Source organism: Cucumis melo, chromosome 11 (assembly GCF_025177605.1).
Source record: "Cucumis melo cultivar AY chromosome 11, USDA_Cmelo_AY_1.0, whole genome shotgun sequence".
Lineage (NCBI taxonomy): Eukaryota > Viridiplantae > Streptophyta > Magnoliopsida > Cucurbitales > Cucurbitaceae > Cucumis > Cucumis melo.
The window spans coordinates 32,061,728-32,079,749 of record NC_066867.1 but is presented as its reverse complement, the minus strand read 5'-3'; the positions used below and the strand labels follow the sequence as shown (position 1 = coordinate 32,079,749).

The 18,022-nt window shown below is 32.3% G+C and overlaps 3 protein-coding genes across 6 annotated transcripts; 1 reads left to right on the top strand and 2 right to left on the bottom strand.

Annotated features, from left to right (window-relative positions):
- Positions 1–389: 389 nt before the first annotated feature.
- On the bottom strand, positions 390–5,929 carry LOC103498836 (conserved oligomeric Golgi complex subunit 4). 2 transcript variants are annotated; one of them, XM_051092040.1, is made up of 3 exons: positions 5,788–5,929; positions 2,973–4,789; positions 390–1,100 (listed from the first exon to the last, which is right to left on the bottom strand). In XM_051092040.1, the coding sequence occupies exons 2-3, from the start codon at positions 4,596–4,598 to the stop codon at positions 471–473; spliced, it is 2,256 nt and encodes a 751-aa protein (XP_050947997.1). In that variant the 5' UTR covers positions 4,599–4,789; positions 5,788–5,929; the 3' UTR covers positions 390–470. The 2 variants fall into 2 exon arrangements, with proteins under 2 accessions (XP_050947997.1, XP_008459829.2); XM_008461607.3 differs by lacking the exon at positions 5,788–5,929 and having other exon boundaries at positions 2,973–4,803.
- Positions 5,603–8,769, bottom strand: LOC103498833 (28 kDa ribonucleoprotein, chloroplastic). 3 transcript variants are annotated; one of them, XM_008461597.3, is made up of 5 exons: positions 8,222–8,755; positions 7,068–7,169; positions 6,681–6,986; positions 6,516–6,595; positions 5,603–6,130 (listed from the first exon to the last, which is right to left on the bottom strand). In XM_008461597.3, exons 1-4 carry the CDS (start codon positions 8,609–8,611, stop codon positions 6,539–6,541), a joined length of 855 nt encoding a protein of 284 aa, XP_008459819.2. In that variant the 5' UTR covers positions 8,612–8,755; the 3' UTR covers positions 5,603–6,130; positions 6,516–6,538. The 3 variants fall into 3 exon arrangements, with proteins under 3 accessions (XP_008459819.2, XP_008459820.2, XP_008459818.2); XM_008461598.3 differs by having other exon boundaries at positions 6,534–6,595; XM_008461596.3 differs by lacking the exon at positions 5,603–6,130 and having other exon boundaries at positions 6,255–6,595; positions 8,222–8,769.
- A 2,121-nt stretch (positions 8,770–10,890) lies between these two features.
- Positions 10,891–12,712, top strand: LOC103498834 (protein CURVATURE THYLAKOID 1B, chloroplastic). Its single transcript, XM_008461599.3, has 6 exons — positions 10,891–11,388; positions 11,477–11,589; positions 11,703–11,789; positions 12,052–12,114; positions 12,347–12,384; positions 12,491–12,712. The coding sequence occupies exons 1-6, from the start codon at positions 11,217–11,219 to the stop codon at positions 12,546–12,548; spliced, it is 531 nt and encodes a 176-aa protein (XP_008459821.1). The 5' UTR covers positions 10,891–11,216; the 3' UTR covers positions 12,549–12,712.
- Positions 12,713–18,022: the final 5,310 nt, after the last annotated feature.

Genomic DNA, 18,022 nt, shown 5'->3' with positions numbered 1-18,022 from the left:
GCATGTCTTTAATGAGTCTGAAGGACTCAAGGTTTAATGTTTTAAATGATTAAAATTTATTTTAAAAGATTAAAAGCGAGATTTTGAAAATAGAAAAAATGAGCTTAACTAATTTTACAGTCCTTTGAATTCCTTTATAAAATAAGTAGTCTATACTTCCATAAAGGAAAGAATTATCAGTTTTTCTGCAAAACTGTATATTTGAGAATGCATTATTTATTTAGATAAAATGAGGAATGGATTTGGACCAGAAGTTGATTTCACAGTTCTTTTCACAAGGAAAAAAGACAACAAAATTTTTAGCATTAAACGTCCAAAGCACATCTTATTGCCTTAAGAATCTGTGATTAAAATTTCAAGTAACAAAAAGTTGAAAAAAGAAAAAGAAAAAGAAAAAACCAAGAGAGCTATTTCTTAACGTGAAATAACCAAAGAATATAAGGTAATATTGTGAGTATTGAAAAATAGGCTTACAATTTAAGAGCAGCTATAGCTTCAGGTTTAAAATCAACTCGGAGACCCAATACACGCCTAACCTCTGCTGGAGTAAGTCTCCATGTCATAGGTCCTGAGTTCTCTCCCCAGAAGTCTAGAATCTCTGAAACCTTCTCTAAGTTGAGAATCGTGGCCATTTGAGTGAGACGAGCAAACTTATCTCGAACCGTTCTTTGAGTCATGCTGGAAAAGTGGCTTACCAATGCTCTTGCATCTCTGTCAAGTTGAAGCCCTCCAAGCTGACTAAACCTTTTCTGCACCATAATCACTTCAAGCCTTTTGACAATAAAGTCGATGACCAAATGCACGAACGAGTCGTAATTGTTGGCAGTCATTAGAGGCTGAAGCCATGCCACATTTGTTTCCACGGCATGGAGAAGTCTTTGGACCCATGGGTCATTCACTTCGTTATCGGCATACTCAGCCTCGGACAATTCATAGCTAATTGTTGCAACGGTATCTAAAACTGGGCGAATCCGTGGTGCTATAGTTCCAACTAATTGTTCCAGGCCAGCATTCAAAGCTTGCTTGAAAGTGTTGCTCATGTCACCCAATTCAGATAAACAAGATTTCACTTTTTCTCTTTCTGCAGGCGCAGGAAATACCTGGCAAAAATGGTTCCAGACAATTTGTTTTAATTAACATATATTGAGAGAACACTGCAAAATCAGAACAAATTATGGGACCGGGCAGGTTCAGATGGAACAAAGAGCAGCAATTGAAGTATCCCAATCGAGACGTAATTAATTTCAGGGAGAGACGAAATGTGATAGAATAAAAGTCTGTCTACATGTCGATGTCATCAATGCATGACTGTCATTCCTTCATTGCGACTATTCACCCAGAGCTACTTCATAAGTGTCGACATAAGACTTACACATTTCTATGGCTGAAAGTGGCTCTTAGTTTATGCATTGTATAGCATTACCGAATTATGAAGTCAAGAACAGGGAAACAGACTAAAAAATTAGCGAGGACCAAATTCAGGGACAACAAGTTCGTTCCATCTTCTGAAGGTAAAAAACTGACAAGAACCCCTGAGCCCTCAAACCTTTCCCAAAACATTCCATCTCTCATCGCACTGTTATCAATTGATGTAAGCTCTTGAAGAGGTCTGAACTATACGCCCAGAATTCTCTACACCAAAATTCTCCAAATCCCCTTAGCTCCCTATCCTCCCCAAAATTCCATAAACTCCTGTAACAGAATGCTAACTTGCATGCTACTACAGAATTCAGCCTCACATTATTGATTTCAGGATTATGGCAAGGTAATTCCTCTCTCTAGGTGTCAGCGATCAAAGAGTTCTGTACTTACCTTTTGTCTATAAGCTAAATAATTTGAACAATTGAACACATTTTTTTAGGAGAGGAATAATTTCATTAATGAATGAGATAAAAATATTTCGTTGGGCTCCCAACACCAAAAGGCAATAAAGACGTCAATTGAAAAACAAAGAAAAAAAACTATAATATTTAGGGCTGTTTAATTGAACCCTTTTTTGTAACAGTTTCATTCTTTTTTGGCTTTTGTCATAGCTGCTTTGGTTTTGGCTCCCTTCTGTGACGAGTTGTTCTTCATTTGTTTTATGGGAGTATGATTTTTCTAAAGGCTCCTAGGCACAAAATGGTCCCTTCCTAGAAACAAAATAACTAAGGGCGCTATTCAATCTAATAACATATAATCGGAAACTAGAGATTTAATGAAAAATAAGGCTTTATATCATGTTTTAAGTGTTTCTTGAGGTGTTTGGCAGCAGATTTAGAAACTCCCAATTTAAACAACTATTCAAAATGTGTTATATTTTGAAACTATATTATCAAATACGTCTTGAATAATATAGTTGGATTGGAAATCTGCTGTGATGGCACATCCACAGCTTTTTGGAAAAATGTATGAACTGGAAACACCCCCCAAGCCATAGATTTCGAGAGTTTTTAATATTGCCGAATCAAAAGAAGGATTGATTTCTGAAGTCGCAAATACGGAATGAATTTTGGGCTTTGAACTTCAGAGGGAACCTCAAAGATGAGAAGATTGACGAATGGGCCTCTTTCTCTCAGCTCATTCCTAGTCTTGGGTTGAGACTACACTTGGCGGAAGAGGAGGGAATTAATGACTTCTATGGTGAGGTTACACACTTGATAGTTTAACTACTTTTAAACAAGAACGGAGGATATATCTAACTCAACTAGTGAAACTAAAACAAAACATCAGTCGTGGAAACTGCAGTTCAATAAATTCACACAACAGACGTACAGCCGTATGATGAGCTACGTAATTTTAAAAGCAATACTCATTGGCCAAGAGTATAATTCACACAACAGATTACGAAGTTAACAAAATGGGTTTGTAATCTCCACGGACCTTTTAAACACTAAGCAAAGAAGCCATAAAACGTGAAAAATGAAAACTAAAAGTGTAAGACCAACAGCAGTAGTTATCTTTGAAGTAAATGTTAAGGTGAAGCATAATACCTCCGCACATTGCTCCTCAATCTCATGTTTGAGTTTCAAAACATATTCACTACTCACGTCCATGTTATTCAAGGCTGTTGCAATCTCTGTCCCTGTCTTTTGTACACCAACACCCCCTAAAAATAGTTTTGCGCCTAAGTTTGGTTCTCGCATTTTTTGTTGTAATGCCTCTTGGTACTCATTGCTCAATAGACTACTAGCACCACTCAGAACTGCAATCAATGAGCTGATATTCGAAGTGGAAATTGCACGTCTTAAGCAACTCTGTAGGACATAGAACACGTCGTCCACCATAGAAGTGGTAAGACTATCAGGCACCGGCTCATCTATCTTGATAGCTTTTCTCACATTTTCAACCATGAAAAATCCCTCCAGAATCACATAAAATCCTGTGATATCTTGAATTGCTTTGCTAAAACTTCCACTTCTGAAAGCCTTTGTAGCTCGGGGAACCAACTCTGGATCTATAGAACTCAATCCCTTGATTTTGGAGACCATGAATTCAGTGTAATCCTCACCTAACTGCATCAACATCAACAATTCTTCCAAGTATAATTCGACCTCCCTAGGATCAGGTCCTTCTGGTCCACCAACAGCTAGCAAATTCTTATTTTGAGCATTGATCTCAGACGACAACTGAGCCAATTTCCTATCTTCCATATACTTCTTCAAGAGTAAAGATCCACGCGAATCACACTCCTCCTGAAGTTCACATATTGCATATACAATCCCATCCTCACCACAGAGACTCCTCAAAATCTCATCATTTTCTTCTATAGCCAAAACAATATCCTTGAACAAATTCGTCAAACCCCCAACAAAATTAATTTGGTTTTGATTGCTTCCCACATTGTGATTTTGGTACTGCTGCTCCATCAGCTCCACCAAATTCTCAAACTCAAGCCTAGACCTCATTCCAATCACCTTCTTCAAGTACCCAACATAAACCTGCAACCCTTCCTCCTCCAAACCTAACGGAGAGTAAAGCCGTATGAATCGCAAGATCATTGCATGATCCCGCTGATCCACAGCCGCCGAGAGCCTCTTCCTAACAATTCCCTCCAACAGTTTCTTCGATTCCAACAATTGTTCCCTCTGATCCGACCCAGAATCCTTGTACTTATCATCAATTTGAAGAAACGTCTGCACATACTTAGCCGCAGATTCATAATCCTCAGAATCAAGCGCTTTCTTAACTCCTTCAATACAATTCCCTCTCTCAACAATTGCATCGATACGAAGCAAGGTGGAATTAACCCGCGACTGGGCGAGATCAAGATCGCGAACCTTGGCACTAACCTGGTCAGCGAGGTCACAAGTGGATGTGACATTGGAGAGCATATAGTCGGCATCGGCTTCAACAATGCCGATAACTTCAGCAGAGCGTTGAAGCTGGACAAGCTGCTTGTCGAGGTCGGAGCGTTGAGAGAGAAGATTGTCGAGATTGAGGTCTAGGGCACGCTGGTAAGCAATACATTCATGAAGGAGACGAGTCATGGCTCCGACGTCGGTGAGGGTTCGAATGTGTTCGAGCGCTTCCGTTGAGCCGAATTTGATGGAGTCTTGATGATCGAGGTGATGGTCATCATCGATGGCGGTAGTAGAGCCGGTGGGAGTGGAAGCCATATCCTGGAGATCTGGGTTTAAAGGTGGAAAGCCTTCTTCTTCACAAAATGAACTCAAGCTGCTTCTTTAACTAATCTACTTCCATTTCCATTTGCAACCATGAACAAGAACATAGACATACAGAAATCAAATTTCTTCTTACCGGCAGTTTGATGAAGAATAGCTCAAGTTTCTGTTTTGGATTAATGGACCTATTTGAAGAAAAATTGAACTTTTACATTACTTTAACTTTACTATTTTAACATAATAAATTAAAGGCGTCTTTTCAAATATAAAAAAGAAAAATCACAAAATATTGACAAAAACAATACTCCAGCTTGAAAATGATTTGCACATAAGGTGTATAAACATTTTGTCAATTTTTGTAGACAATTTGGTGTTAATGGTCAACCACTCGACATATCTACCATTACAATCTTTTCTCTCCTATTTTACCTTGATCACTTCTCAAGAAAATTATAAGTTCTAACCAAAATTCGTGAAAACTTGATTAAGATCGACGGACTTTATGAATTTCAAAATCATGAATCGCAATCAAAATAAATCACAATTTTTTAAAATAAAAATATTAATTTTCCAAAAAAAAAAAAAAAAAAATCGTTCCACTTCTTTTTTTCAATCTTTCCACAACATTATTTTTCTCTGTCTGACTTGTATCTTCTTCACTCTTCTCTTAATTAAGCACCGCAAATCAAAATTTGCAATCTGAATCCAAATTTAGAGTCAAATAATATTTTCTAGATTCAACAACCCGATAAGGATTATATTGAAATTTTGGTTCAAAGAAAATTAGAATTTATTTAGTCTACATAATTTGTGTCTCATCGTTTGTTTGATAAGACTCTTAAAAATTGTCAATAAAAAAAACTGCATTTTTTTGGACAGTGACTTTTTCCGAATCAAATCGTAAAGTAAAATCAGTTTCTATGGGAGAAAGAGCTATTGGTAAAGAAACCATTAGGACACAACAAAGAAGCCATGCAAGAACACTCTGAATTCTTACCTTTTGGTTCCTACGGTATGCTTAAATTAACTTTCTAAATGTTTAAAAAATGTTTATAGATATTTAAAAATTCAATCTAGACGCACGGTCACACTCTCTTCGCCGAGAAAAAGGTAAAAGATTAACATATATATATATATATAAAAAAAAAAAAGGGATATTTCTCGCAAGAGATTCATATCCAACCCATAAAGTCCTGCCAGAGGGGGTTCATCATCAAAAGCATAGGATCTTCTATCATGAATCAGAGAGCAACGTTCCGTAATGGCTTTCCATGAACGCTTGCGAGTTGCTGCCCAGTTAGTTGTCGAGAGGCGTGGTACCATAGTTATTTTCTCACATTGATAATGCCAAATTCATTTTGCTAGGAGGGCTCTATTCCGATCCTTTCGGCCGAGCCCTTCTCTTTCTCCTTGGGATGAAGGAGAGATTTTCCTACTTGACAAGATGAAGACTCTTACCGTCATTGTTACCTATCCAGAGGAAGTTTCGGAACAATTCTTCCATAGTGTTCATGACTTTAGTTGGCCTTCAAGGTTAAAATAAAGAAATGATCTCAAAGAGTGGCTTTTATTCATATACAAATGATCAAAAGAATCAGTCAATTTATAGAGAGATGGCTGCTCAAGAGAATTACAAGTAGCAGAAACCGATTAACTACAAGCTCACTCTTATTAAACAATAATCGATTTTAATACAAAACTACCGACCAAGTAAATCTAAATTTGAGACTTCTATGCAATGAATCTAAGAATAACTGCTATTCATGATTGAATATTCCTTATGATAGATTTTAACACCCTCAAAACAAAACTTTGCAAGATTCTAATATAGATCTCCTTCTAATAGTTTAGCTAAAGATCAAACTCATAATTGATTAAAAACAATTAAACAAGATGAGATTTCTTTCTAACTTGTGCAAGAAGACTAACTGCATTCAAGATTCGCTCCTTTCGAAACCTTCTCTAACAACAAGCTTCCTTTTGTTGAACTCCTACAATGAAAGAGAGAAAAGGGTCAAAACAACAAAAATGGAATTCTGAAGTCAAACTCGGGAGGATATAGAGAGAGAACTTTACTGTTCCATCCAAAGAAATCGATGCATCACGCTCCGCAGCTGAAGAAAACGATAGAAACCCATAAACGCGGCTTTTTCCAGCTCTACGATCGTTCAAAACTTTTGCACTGACCACAGTTCCAAATCTGCTAAAAAGGTTCCTCAGGTCTCCAGGTTGGACATCCCACGAAAGATTTCCGACATATACTTTGTAAGGACTTTCATATACTATATTCTTCTTGGGTGATGAATTCAAGTTATTAAGGTTCCTATTTTTGGGATTCATATCAACAGCAAATCTAACGCGCATTTCACGTCCGCCAACATCCTTCAAAATAATAAATTTTATCTTTGAATAATACCGAATAAGCTAAGATTAAAACTAACTTATACTTAATTTGACACTAACAGAACCATCTAATGCTGCAATTGAAACTTTAGCCGAGTTTATTGAACCCATTGTGACATAGCCACATCCCTTGCTTATGCCTGTCTCTGGATTCCGAGAAACCTGAGTCCAAGTTACGGAGAAACAAATCAATACCATTCAAAACATGAAAAGAAATATAAAAACTATTAGAGATCATTCTGTTGTTTAATGTAGTTAACTAATTTGGTTTACTGTTTTTATCAACAAAAAGACGGTATTTTTTATTTTGTTGTGTATTAACTTCCATCTTCAAGAACAGTGTACAGTCCAAGAGGGAAGAAGAGAGAAAACCAATGCTCAAACACATTCTTACTCAGGCAGATATGCAAATTGAGGCTTGCCTTTCAAGAATAACAATTATAATAGCAGTTGGAATGTCCTAAAATTGTTTATCTAGTGCTTCGAATGACCAACTACAAAATCTCGCAGACATGATAGAATCAAGGTCCATGGGCAGCATGGCCTAGTGAGAGTTCGGGGCAAACCCCCTCGAAAGCTAAGTTATTTATATATTAGTCATTTTTGGGTTATTTACGCTTTTGACCCTAGAGTTTAGAGATTGCACTAGTATAAACTTTCTAATCCTAGAGTCATCTCTTTTCTATTCTTTTGAATTATTCTCTCTGGTGAACCATGTAAGTCTGTCGACTCTATTGTTTATGTTTTTCTGTTTTTTGTTTGCCAACTCCATAACAACATTCAAACTTCCAATTTCGGATAATGCTTCCTGAATTTAAATTCAATTTTGTGGTTTAGTGTAGTTAACTAATTTGGTCAACAGTTTTTATCAACAATAAGTGGGTTATTTGATTTCATTGTGTATTGACTTCAATCTCCAAGAACAATGTACAATCCAAGAAGGAAAAGGGAAAAAAAAAACAATTGTCAACCAAGGCAGATAAGCAAATTGAGGACTGCATTTTAAGAATAATGATTATAACAGCATTCAAAATTCCAAAATCAGGGAAATGCTTTCTGAATTCCAGTTCAATTTACCCTAACATTCAAATTAATCATTTAAGGAAATTCCACACAGAAATAGAAGTAAATAGATTGTTCTGGAAAACTAAAACGAATGAGCAAACCATAAAGATGCGGAAGGAAAAAACAAAAAAACAAAAAATCGCATCTACCTCAGCAGCCAAGACTGTGCCATAAGGTTTAAACATCTCGACCAGCTCCGCAATGTCGCAACTCCTCGGCAAATTACAAACGTACAGCTCACAAGGACGTGCTAGCTTTTTCACTTCCTGATTTGAAACGCTACCTTCGCTCTTAACATCACCTTCCACAATGGCCTCCTCCGTAAGCGCAGATTCATTGTCAAGAACAGTGAAAAGCACTGGAAACCTTTCCCCATGGTTATGCCTTAGAGAAACGAGCTTCGTGTAGTCGAAGTGAAAGGATGAAGGGAAAGAGTGCAGTTGTTTGAATGTACAGTAATTTGGAGATTTATGTTTGAGGATCCATAGAGAAGGAGAAGAAGAAGAAGAGAAGGTTAAGGAGGTCGCAAGGTTAGCCATGGCTGAGATGAAGAAGAAGCTTCGTTCCCTCTTTCTCTCCCACTGTGGGCGTATGGATTAGCTTTGGATAGCGCCATTGACGGAAAAAGCCGGGTCGGGTCATAAACCGGAAGAAACATAATCCATTCAAGGTTTGAAATGTTAGTAATGACTATGCTACAACAATGATACACTCGGTCGAACGTGACTATATATAGACTAACATTACAATGCAAACATACAAAGAAGAATCAAATTAGATTTAAAAGAGGAGAAAGATGTTAACCGACGTCTTGATCTTTTTTCTGAAGTAGAATTGACCCTCCAACCTTCTCCAATCAACTTCGACATTGAGGATCCTTTGAAACTTGTACAGAGTTCTTTCTCCTAGTATTGGAAGAAAAGACAAACATGAAAAACTAGAAAACCAAGCCAACCGAATGAAGGTGGTCGATCAAAATAAGGAAAAGATTTGATCAGTGTTGATTTGGAGAAAATCCAAATCGACAATATATTTAAAAATTTTCAAAGACTTAAACCGACCCAAACCAATTGATCGTCCGACCAACAACCGATTTGTATTTTTGCCATAATTTGTGTTTAGTTATAAGATTTAGTTAAATTAATTATAAGCTCTTTTCAAGCACGTTTTGAGTGTTCCTTAATCCATGTGTTAGCTTTTTCTGAAATTTTGGTAGATGGTAGACATTAAAAAAATGGTAAATTTGAAATAATATTGTTTGTAAGAATGAATGTTACTCAAAATTTTGTTCCACTTATTCTAATAATTTCTTTTACAGGTTGAACTAGAAACGATGTTAGCAATTGTGTATACAATATTAGTGGGAGACTAACATCATGTCAATATGTTACATGTTACATGTATAATAACATATGTATTACATCGGTTCTGAACTGACATAATACCCAAACCGTCATCGTATTACTGTCATAACATCAGTTTTGATGTCAATTTAGAATTGCCATCGCACATATCAGTAAAAAAAAAAAGTTTAGTTTTGTTTGTGTTAATTACTTACAAAAAGTTGGCATCACACTGTTTTTTTTTTATAATTATTTTTTAATTTTTTCGATCTCTTCTTTCTCCGAACATTCTCCTTCCCATGGAGGCGACCACCGCTTACTGCCCCTTCTCTCCATTCCTCCTTCCCATCCCCCTCGTCCTCTCTTCTTCCTAAGTCTTTTCTATTTTCTAATAAAGATGTAGTTGAATAGCAAGTGCTATCGCAAGCAAATCCTACGACTAAATTGTTTAGTCGAGTTTGAAAACGAAGAAACTATAGTGTCACTTAAATCGAACATCGAAAAAAATAGTTATATTCTTCCCCAAAACAATAACAAGGACTAGATTGTTCATTACTTCGGTCCCAAATATAAAGATTATTGACAGAAACATCATTCTAAGAGAAAATCACTTGACCTTCATCTGTTATTAACATTGAATTATGTATTCGAGGAAGAGATGATCTACAAAAGAGAAAGAGTTATGCATTAGTATGGTGGTGGTTGCAAGCAATTTGATACGTAAGTCCAGTCAAATAGCACAACAGGACTGCTCAACAATCTTTAATAGAAGGAGGTGAACTAACTTGTATAACGATATAATTATGTATTTAAGATTAAGAAATTAAACATAGGGGAGCTCTTTTGGATCGGACATTCACAAAGTCAGAATTCATATGAGCTTAGAGGAGAGAATGAGTCAAAGACTTGCAAGGAGTAAACAACATGGAAGAATAGGTTGACCTTAGTCTCAGAGACTAATATGTCGAGGAATAACTTAGTTGCACCTCCTTTCACCATTTAACTTGAACGATCCTCGACCAAAGTTCTTAGGCCATCATTTGTTCGTTTCAAATTTTGATGGTAACTCAAATTTATCTTTGGTGTTATATTTTTTCCCTTTAGGTTTTTTTTAAAGAGCTAAAATCAGACTCATAACATATTCTAACACTAATACTTTTTTTTTTTTACCTATTTTAACCAACAAGTTAGATTATATTTTAATATTTGTAAATATTATTTTATTTAAAAAAAACACTTGTTTTGTTACTCATTTCATTGTTAAGATTGCAAAAAAGGTATAAATAAATAAAAAACAATAAACATAATGGAATGAAAGCTCAAGGTATTTTTTTTTTTTCTCTTCAATAAGAAAATTAAGAGAGAGAGAGAAAAGAGACAGATATTTATCCAAGTGTATTAGGTGTTATTACAAAAGACACTCATTATAGGCTAACCCTAAAACCCTTTTATCCAATCAAACACTATCCATTTCAATCCTCTCTCATTTCCTCACTCACAAAACATTATCCCAAATTGATTGTGAAATGAGTGGCTCTCCATCTTCATAACTTTAACACCCAAATCCCATATATCTTTATATTATTATATATAAAATATAAATATAACCCAACCAAAAAAAAAAAAAAAAGAAAAAACATCTCCAAAAAGGGGAAGAAAGAAAGAAAACACAAACACACAAACACCTGTCTACAAAACAAAAGAAAAAACCCAACAACAAAATCTTCACTTTCTTTCCTTTCCTGGAGAAACTATCTTTAATTAGCTGCTTGTGAATATTTTGAGTGTGAGACGGCAATCAATGGCTTCTTCTTCCTCCTCCACATTTGCTCTCTCTTCCTCGGCCTCCACCCTCCTCGATTCTAAGGCCCCTCGACAATCCGGTTCGCCGTCATCGACCGTGCCGCTCCCCACTCTCCCGTCGCCGCCTACTCCATCGGCTCAGATCCGCCCTTGGAAGTCCACTGCCTATTGTGAGAATTATATTATATACATGTACACGTAATATATATATATGGGTCATGATAGATTTGATCTTCGATGATTTTGTACGGATTATAGGTCGGAAGATTGCTCGCAATGTGATGGCGATGGCAACCGGAGAAGTCCCAGCTGAAGTGGCGGCGGGGGAGCTGGCGGAGATGCCTGAAATTATCAAAAAAGTTCAAGAAGCTGTATGAGCCAAATTTTTGTTTCAAAGACCAAAAGAAAAGAAAAGAAAAGTTAAGATTTGAAAATTTATCAAATTCATTTACATTATTATTGGGTTGGATTTTGTTTTGGTCAGTGGGATAAGGTTGAAGATAAGTATGCTGTGAGCTCACTTGCTGTCTCCGGTTTCGTCGCCCTTTGGGCCTCCGCTGGCGTCGTCTCCGTAAGAATTCTTTTATTGTCATTTTTAAAAAATTATTGTAAAAGTTAAAAACTTTAGAAAATATTAACAAAATATAATTTCACAATCTATCCTTCAAAAAAAAATATAAAATTTTATTCTAAACATTTTGATTCCTTATCCCTAAATGTTAAAGTTGAGAGGATAAATGAGTATAGTCCAACGAATACAATATTTATATACGAAGATAAGATAAGGATTTGATATTAAGTTTTTGGAGGTTAATTTATTTTGATATTTTCAGGCGATTGATAGGCTTCCTCTAGTTCCTGGCCTGCTTGAGCTTGTGGGAATTGGCTACACCGGGGTAAGCTTCTAAATTTTGATTTTCAAAGATTCTATCCTTTACTTCTAAACTTATAACAATTTAATCATAATGTCTTATACTTTAATTTTATAATATAATCTAGTCGATTTGATTCCAAATTTGTAATGGTTTAATTAAAAAAAGCTTTCCTAAACTTAAAATAATTTAAAATGTTGTTATAACTAATACTTACTTTAAATCTAATCATGATATTTACTATAATTATGTGCAGTGGTTTGCATACAAGAATCTGATTTTCAGACCAGATAGGTAATTATAAGTTCCAACACATTTTTTTATAAACACCATGAAAGATATTTATTTATTTATTACTATTATTGTTTAATTTATTTTACATTTTGATAAATTTTTATAGGGAAGCATTGTTGCAGAAACTAAAGGAAACCTACAGTGAGATAATAGGGAGCAGCTAAAGAAGATTAATATTGATGTGTGTTCAAAGAGGGGGATTTAATTATTCTCTATGGCTAATAATTATAATTAAGAGTCTAAATTCTGGTCTTCTTTTTTTTTTTTTTTTAATTTCAAGCCAAAAAAATAAAAAAAAATAATAATAAATAATGATCTTTATAATTAATTGCTGTTTTGCATTGCATTGCAAGTATATTTGCATGAAAAATTGTAAGTACTTCCTTTTACCCACCTTTTTTGTTATATTTCTTATGTAATTGCCCTAACTCAATCCCAATCTTTGTCTACTTTAGATGTGCATGCTTTCATTTTACTAGCTCTTAAATTTCTGTCCAATTATTGCAATTTTACAACACTTTTTGAAGCTAGCTAGGGAGTACGACGTTTTAGTGTGTATTGATACATCGATAATAAATTTATGAGTTGATTAGTGATTTAACCACGAGAAGATAAAAAAAAGAAAACTAGGTATATGATTGGTCGTTCGGTGATGTTTTCCTTTTGAACGTTTTTTTCTTTGAGGAAACAATGTGTTTGTTCCTTTTCTTAAAGATATTATGTTGTAAATAAGTTAGTAGAAAGATTTTAAAAAAATAAAATTACAAACATCTGAACCTATAAAATTTTCTGTATATCACAATTTGATATTTTGTATCATAAGCAACGAAAGAAAACAAACATTCAAAATTCGAGAAAAATTATCTCTCTGGATATTTTCTTCTTGACATGCAAATAACACGTTTAGGGGTATTTAGCTCGCTTACTTTATAAGTTGGTGGTAAATAACTCAATTTGTATAATTTTCACTATTGAAATTTATACAATATCAACAAGTTCTAAGTAAACTGGTTTTTTTTTTTTTTTTTTTGGTTCTTTATGTAGTTGCCTTAAAAGCTAAAGCATTGATGGGCCTTGATCGGAGACTTTGGCCCAATATAATAAAAACCAGATTGCTTCAAATTAATTGAGAAAATAAAGAGTGGTTTTTAATTTATTTAAGAGAATAGGGTGGTTTTTTCTTCTTATATAATTATTTTTCATATTATATCATACCATCTATTTTTCGTATTTTTTTAACAATATTAAATTTAATAAAAAAAAATTATTGCTTATTTAAACATTTTTATTTGTAAACTAATAAATTATTATATATAAATAAAGAAGAGGACTCTTTTATATATATAATTAAAATGATCCACTTACTATATAGTTTTAAAAAATATATTTTTGATATACTTTTTCTATTTTTCTATGCTTGAACATATTTATAGCAATTTTTCGTTTAAAATAATTTATCTAAATACGTCTTTCTAATTTAATGTATAACATTTTAGGTTTGCTTTATTGAACTATGCAAGGTTTAAAATGGCATGGTCTTAGGCCCATCTTTGGATTTGGTTCTCTACAATGACATAAACCTTTGTTGATTTGTTTTTGGTTTTACACCCATAAAACTTCATACTAAAAAAGATTGTTCTCATGACCTATATATACACGATATTCTTTTTAATTATCTAACCAACGTGAAACTTTAGTTACATGATTTTCTATCGCAGTTATTTTCACACTATGCACATATGATCTATAAATTCTTCGATTACTTTTGTTTTAAATGATTTTTGCTTAAGATATTATGCGATTAGTTTTCAAGATAAAGATTTAATTTGACAGTGAGATGGCCATATTGATTGCCCAATCAAAGCATTAAGTTAACATTTAAGTATTGAGTTTAAACCGAAGACCTATTTTGTATATCTCACAAATAAGGAAAATACAATTGCAATTTATAAATGGTAAACAAGGTATATATATGTTGTAGGAATAAGAAAATGGAAGCTAGAAAATTCACTTTATTTGTTCAAAATAATCTAACATTGACTAATGATTATCTTTTAAAATAGATTAGTTTCTTTTATTGTAAATCTAACCTCAAACCCCAATAAAACAAAATTTATTTAGCATGATTAATTAAAATTGTAAATATAAAATAAGCTCAACAGTAATTGACATGACATTTCATCCTAAAGACAAAAGATTGTTTCATTTTCACAAATAATTGCATTTCAAAAATGCTAGAAAACTAATAGACTTAATACACGTAATTCGACCAATTTTAAAAAAACAATCGTACAATAAATAAATACAACCCATAGATATGAAATAGTGCAGATGATGGAAGAGCCACATACGATTACTTTAATCTTTTGACTTTGGAAGGCATATACACTATAAAGAAAGGAAGTCCAACCACACACACGATCTCTTTGTAGTCAATTAAAGTCATATCAACGGCATTGTTGCTAGAATTCTCAATAAAACGACCTTGTTTATGTACCCTATTCCATATTGAAACATTTTCTACCCTTCTTTCGATATCTTGAACTTGAACCAAAGACATTAACCTTGATATATATTGAATAACTATAACCATTAAGGTGTCGTAATTAATACCGAGCAACTTGACATGTATGCATGAAGTTAGATTTGGGGTTGGCTTTTTCTTATTTCAACCATGCATGGTTGAGATGTTGCACAAAACTCTTAACATTACTATCAATTTCCTATAAGTATAGAGAGGAAATTTAGAAACTTCCATCAATTAGATCATTTTTTTTCTTTCATTCTTTTTATTTCTTCAATCCATTAAATATTATATGGTGTAAGTTACACAAAAATAAACATACCAATCAAAGTGTGAGGAGTTAATTTTTAATTTAGATCAATTATAGTTAACATTATATAAAAGTCAAATTTCCTTAAATACTAGTAACCAATTAATACAATGTGTCATATCTAAGCTACTCGCCATAGCTAGTGTGGTGGATCGTTCTTCTCATTTCAACACTGTTGGCATGTGAATGAAATTAAACTCAATTGAACTTTAGTTTTAATATATAATTTTTAGTAAAACTTGGGATGGAGATTTGAATATAAGACCTTGAATTTTTCAGGTATATACAGTTGTTAGTTGAGTTAAGTTCACGTTGACCACTAATTTTAATATTTACTATTAAAGATATTAGAAAAATGTTTTTAAATGTATGGTTAAATTTTCTCTAATTTATATAATATAAAAAATTGCCAAAATACTCTCACTAATTTTACAATTAATTCACTTCCATCGTTCACCCGACTACCACTCCAATGATCATTTTCTTTTGTTGGTTATCTTCGATCACTAATTCTAACATCCAACTTAATTGATTATATGCTAAAGGTAAACATCAGAAAAACTTAACAATTGAAAGCATATTTTAGAATGCAATTATGAAATCATTAGATCATTATAATTAAATACAATATTTTAACCGAGTTGAAACATACTTCCAGAATATAATAAATCAAACGAACTCGTACATAAGAAGAAATGTAATCAAACAGATTTAGTATTTTTCTTTTATTTCAAATTATTTTTATAAGTGTTTAAATAAAAATGATTTTTTGAAAAATATATTTTTTTAGACAATGGAAACAAAGTCTTTTGCGAGAAAAAAAAATGTAGTAGTAATAATTTATTTCTATAATTACTAAAAATTTTGATCGTCTTTTGCACAAACTCTAATTTAGAAGGCCCGAAAACAAAGCGACACGTGGCGTAAATAACGGTCAACTAAGACAGAAAAAGGAAAAGCATTACAAATCTTACATCCTTTTGCAAAATTATTTCATAATTTTCAGTCCAATACAATACGATTAAATAATAACCTCTAATTCTAGAGACCTAATTCACCTAATTCCTTCTCAAATAATGATAATGATAAAGCGAGAAAAATAGAAAACCTAATTGAAAATTCTTAAATCGGAACCAATAAAATTGTGGTTCATAACTTTCGGTTACTTTTTGAAATAGATCTTTTAGTCTCGTTTATAACAACAGATCCATTTAGACTTTGAATTTTCAAATTGTATTTTTTTAGTTTGAGTTTTAAAAAATAGTTTTATAAGATCTTATATTATTTTATGTTTTATTTTTTAAAATAATTATATTATTTTTAAAATTAGAAAAAAAGTTTTAGAGAGGTACAACTTTAGAAGTTATTTTTCTAATTTAAAATATCATATAATTATTTAAAAGAAAAGTATAAAGTTATTTGTTAGAATTTTGGAACTTATTTTTAAAACTCAGTGACTAAAAATATATATTTTAAAAATTTATAGACCAAATGAGTTTATTCTTATAAACATGACTATTAAAAATGTCTAATTCAGGAACCAAACGCACATATTCATTTAAACTTATAGACTAAAGAAAAAAATTAAGTTCTCCAAACTTTCTTTTTTATATCGAATATCTTATTAATATTATCAAATGAGTCCAAATATTTATAAAAGATAGTAAAATTTTATATTATATCAATGATATATATTGATATATTTTGCTATTATTTCATATCCATAGAATCTAACTATATCTATTGATATAGAATGTAAAATTTTATTATATTTTAAATATTAATTTTCAACAATTTTATCATTTATAATAATTCATTTTTTCTTTCTATTATAAAACATGTTTGAATTCTCAACTAAATTCCTTATAAGAATGATAAGTTTTTAAAACTTACTTTTTTTTTTTGGTTTAGTAAGTGTTTGATTATTTCACTCCTTTTAAATTTCAATTCTATATTCTCTACCTTTTTAAAAATGTTAAGGTATCTTGAAAAAGAAAAAAAACCCATTTTTAGAAGGAAACTTATTTTAAATAAAAAAAAATTTCTAAAAATATTTATAAGGACAAATATCAATTTATATTCATAAACTTTGAATATATTATAACAATTTAAATCCTAAATAATAATTGTATCAATTTAAACCATGAACTTTAGAGGTTGTATCAATTAAAATTCTAAATTAATAATTATATCAATTTAAACCTTCAATTTTTCATAAACGCATCAATTTAACTTTTAACTTATATATATATGTATCAATTTAAACGTTCAACTTTCATAAGTGTGCCAAATAAAATATAATAGAGGGTTTAAATTAATAAACTTATATAAATTCGAGGTTTAAATTGATACAACTATTAGTTAGAATTAAAATGATATAACTCCCAAAGTTGGTTTAAATGGACACAAATTCCAAAGCTTATAAATATAAATTGAAAATTTTTCTATTTATAAATATAGAAAAATATCATAATTTATCTATGATAGACCACAATAGATTACTATTTATGTCTATCAGTCTATCATAATATATCTTAATTCTTCACAATTATACTCGTCATCTCAAAATTTTGAATTGGAACTATACACCGCAAAAGTCTTATGCTAGACCTTTGGCAAAAACTGTGCATTGTTATGAAAATGACTTGGAACTACAATTCCACAAGGCAAACTTTCAAGTTTCTTGGGTGTTAATGAGATCCAAGTCATTTTTTTTAATAAAAGTAGTGATTGTCAATGGTTGTCCCAAATATTAAATACCTTGTTCTATGTATGTTAAAAAATATATGTTAGGGGTTTTCTTA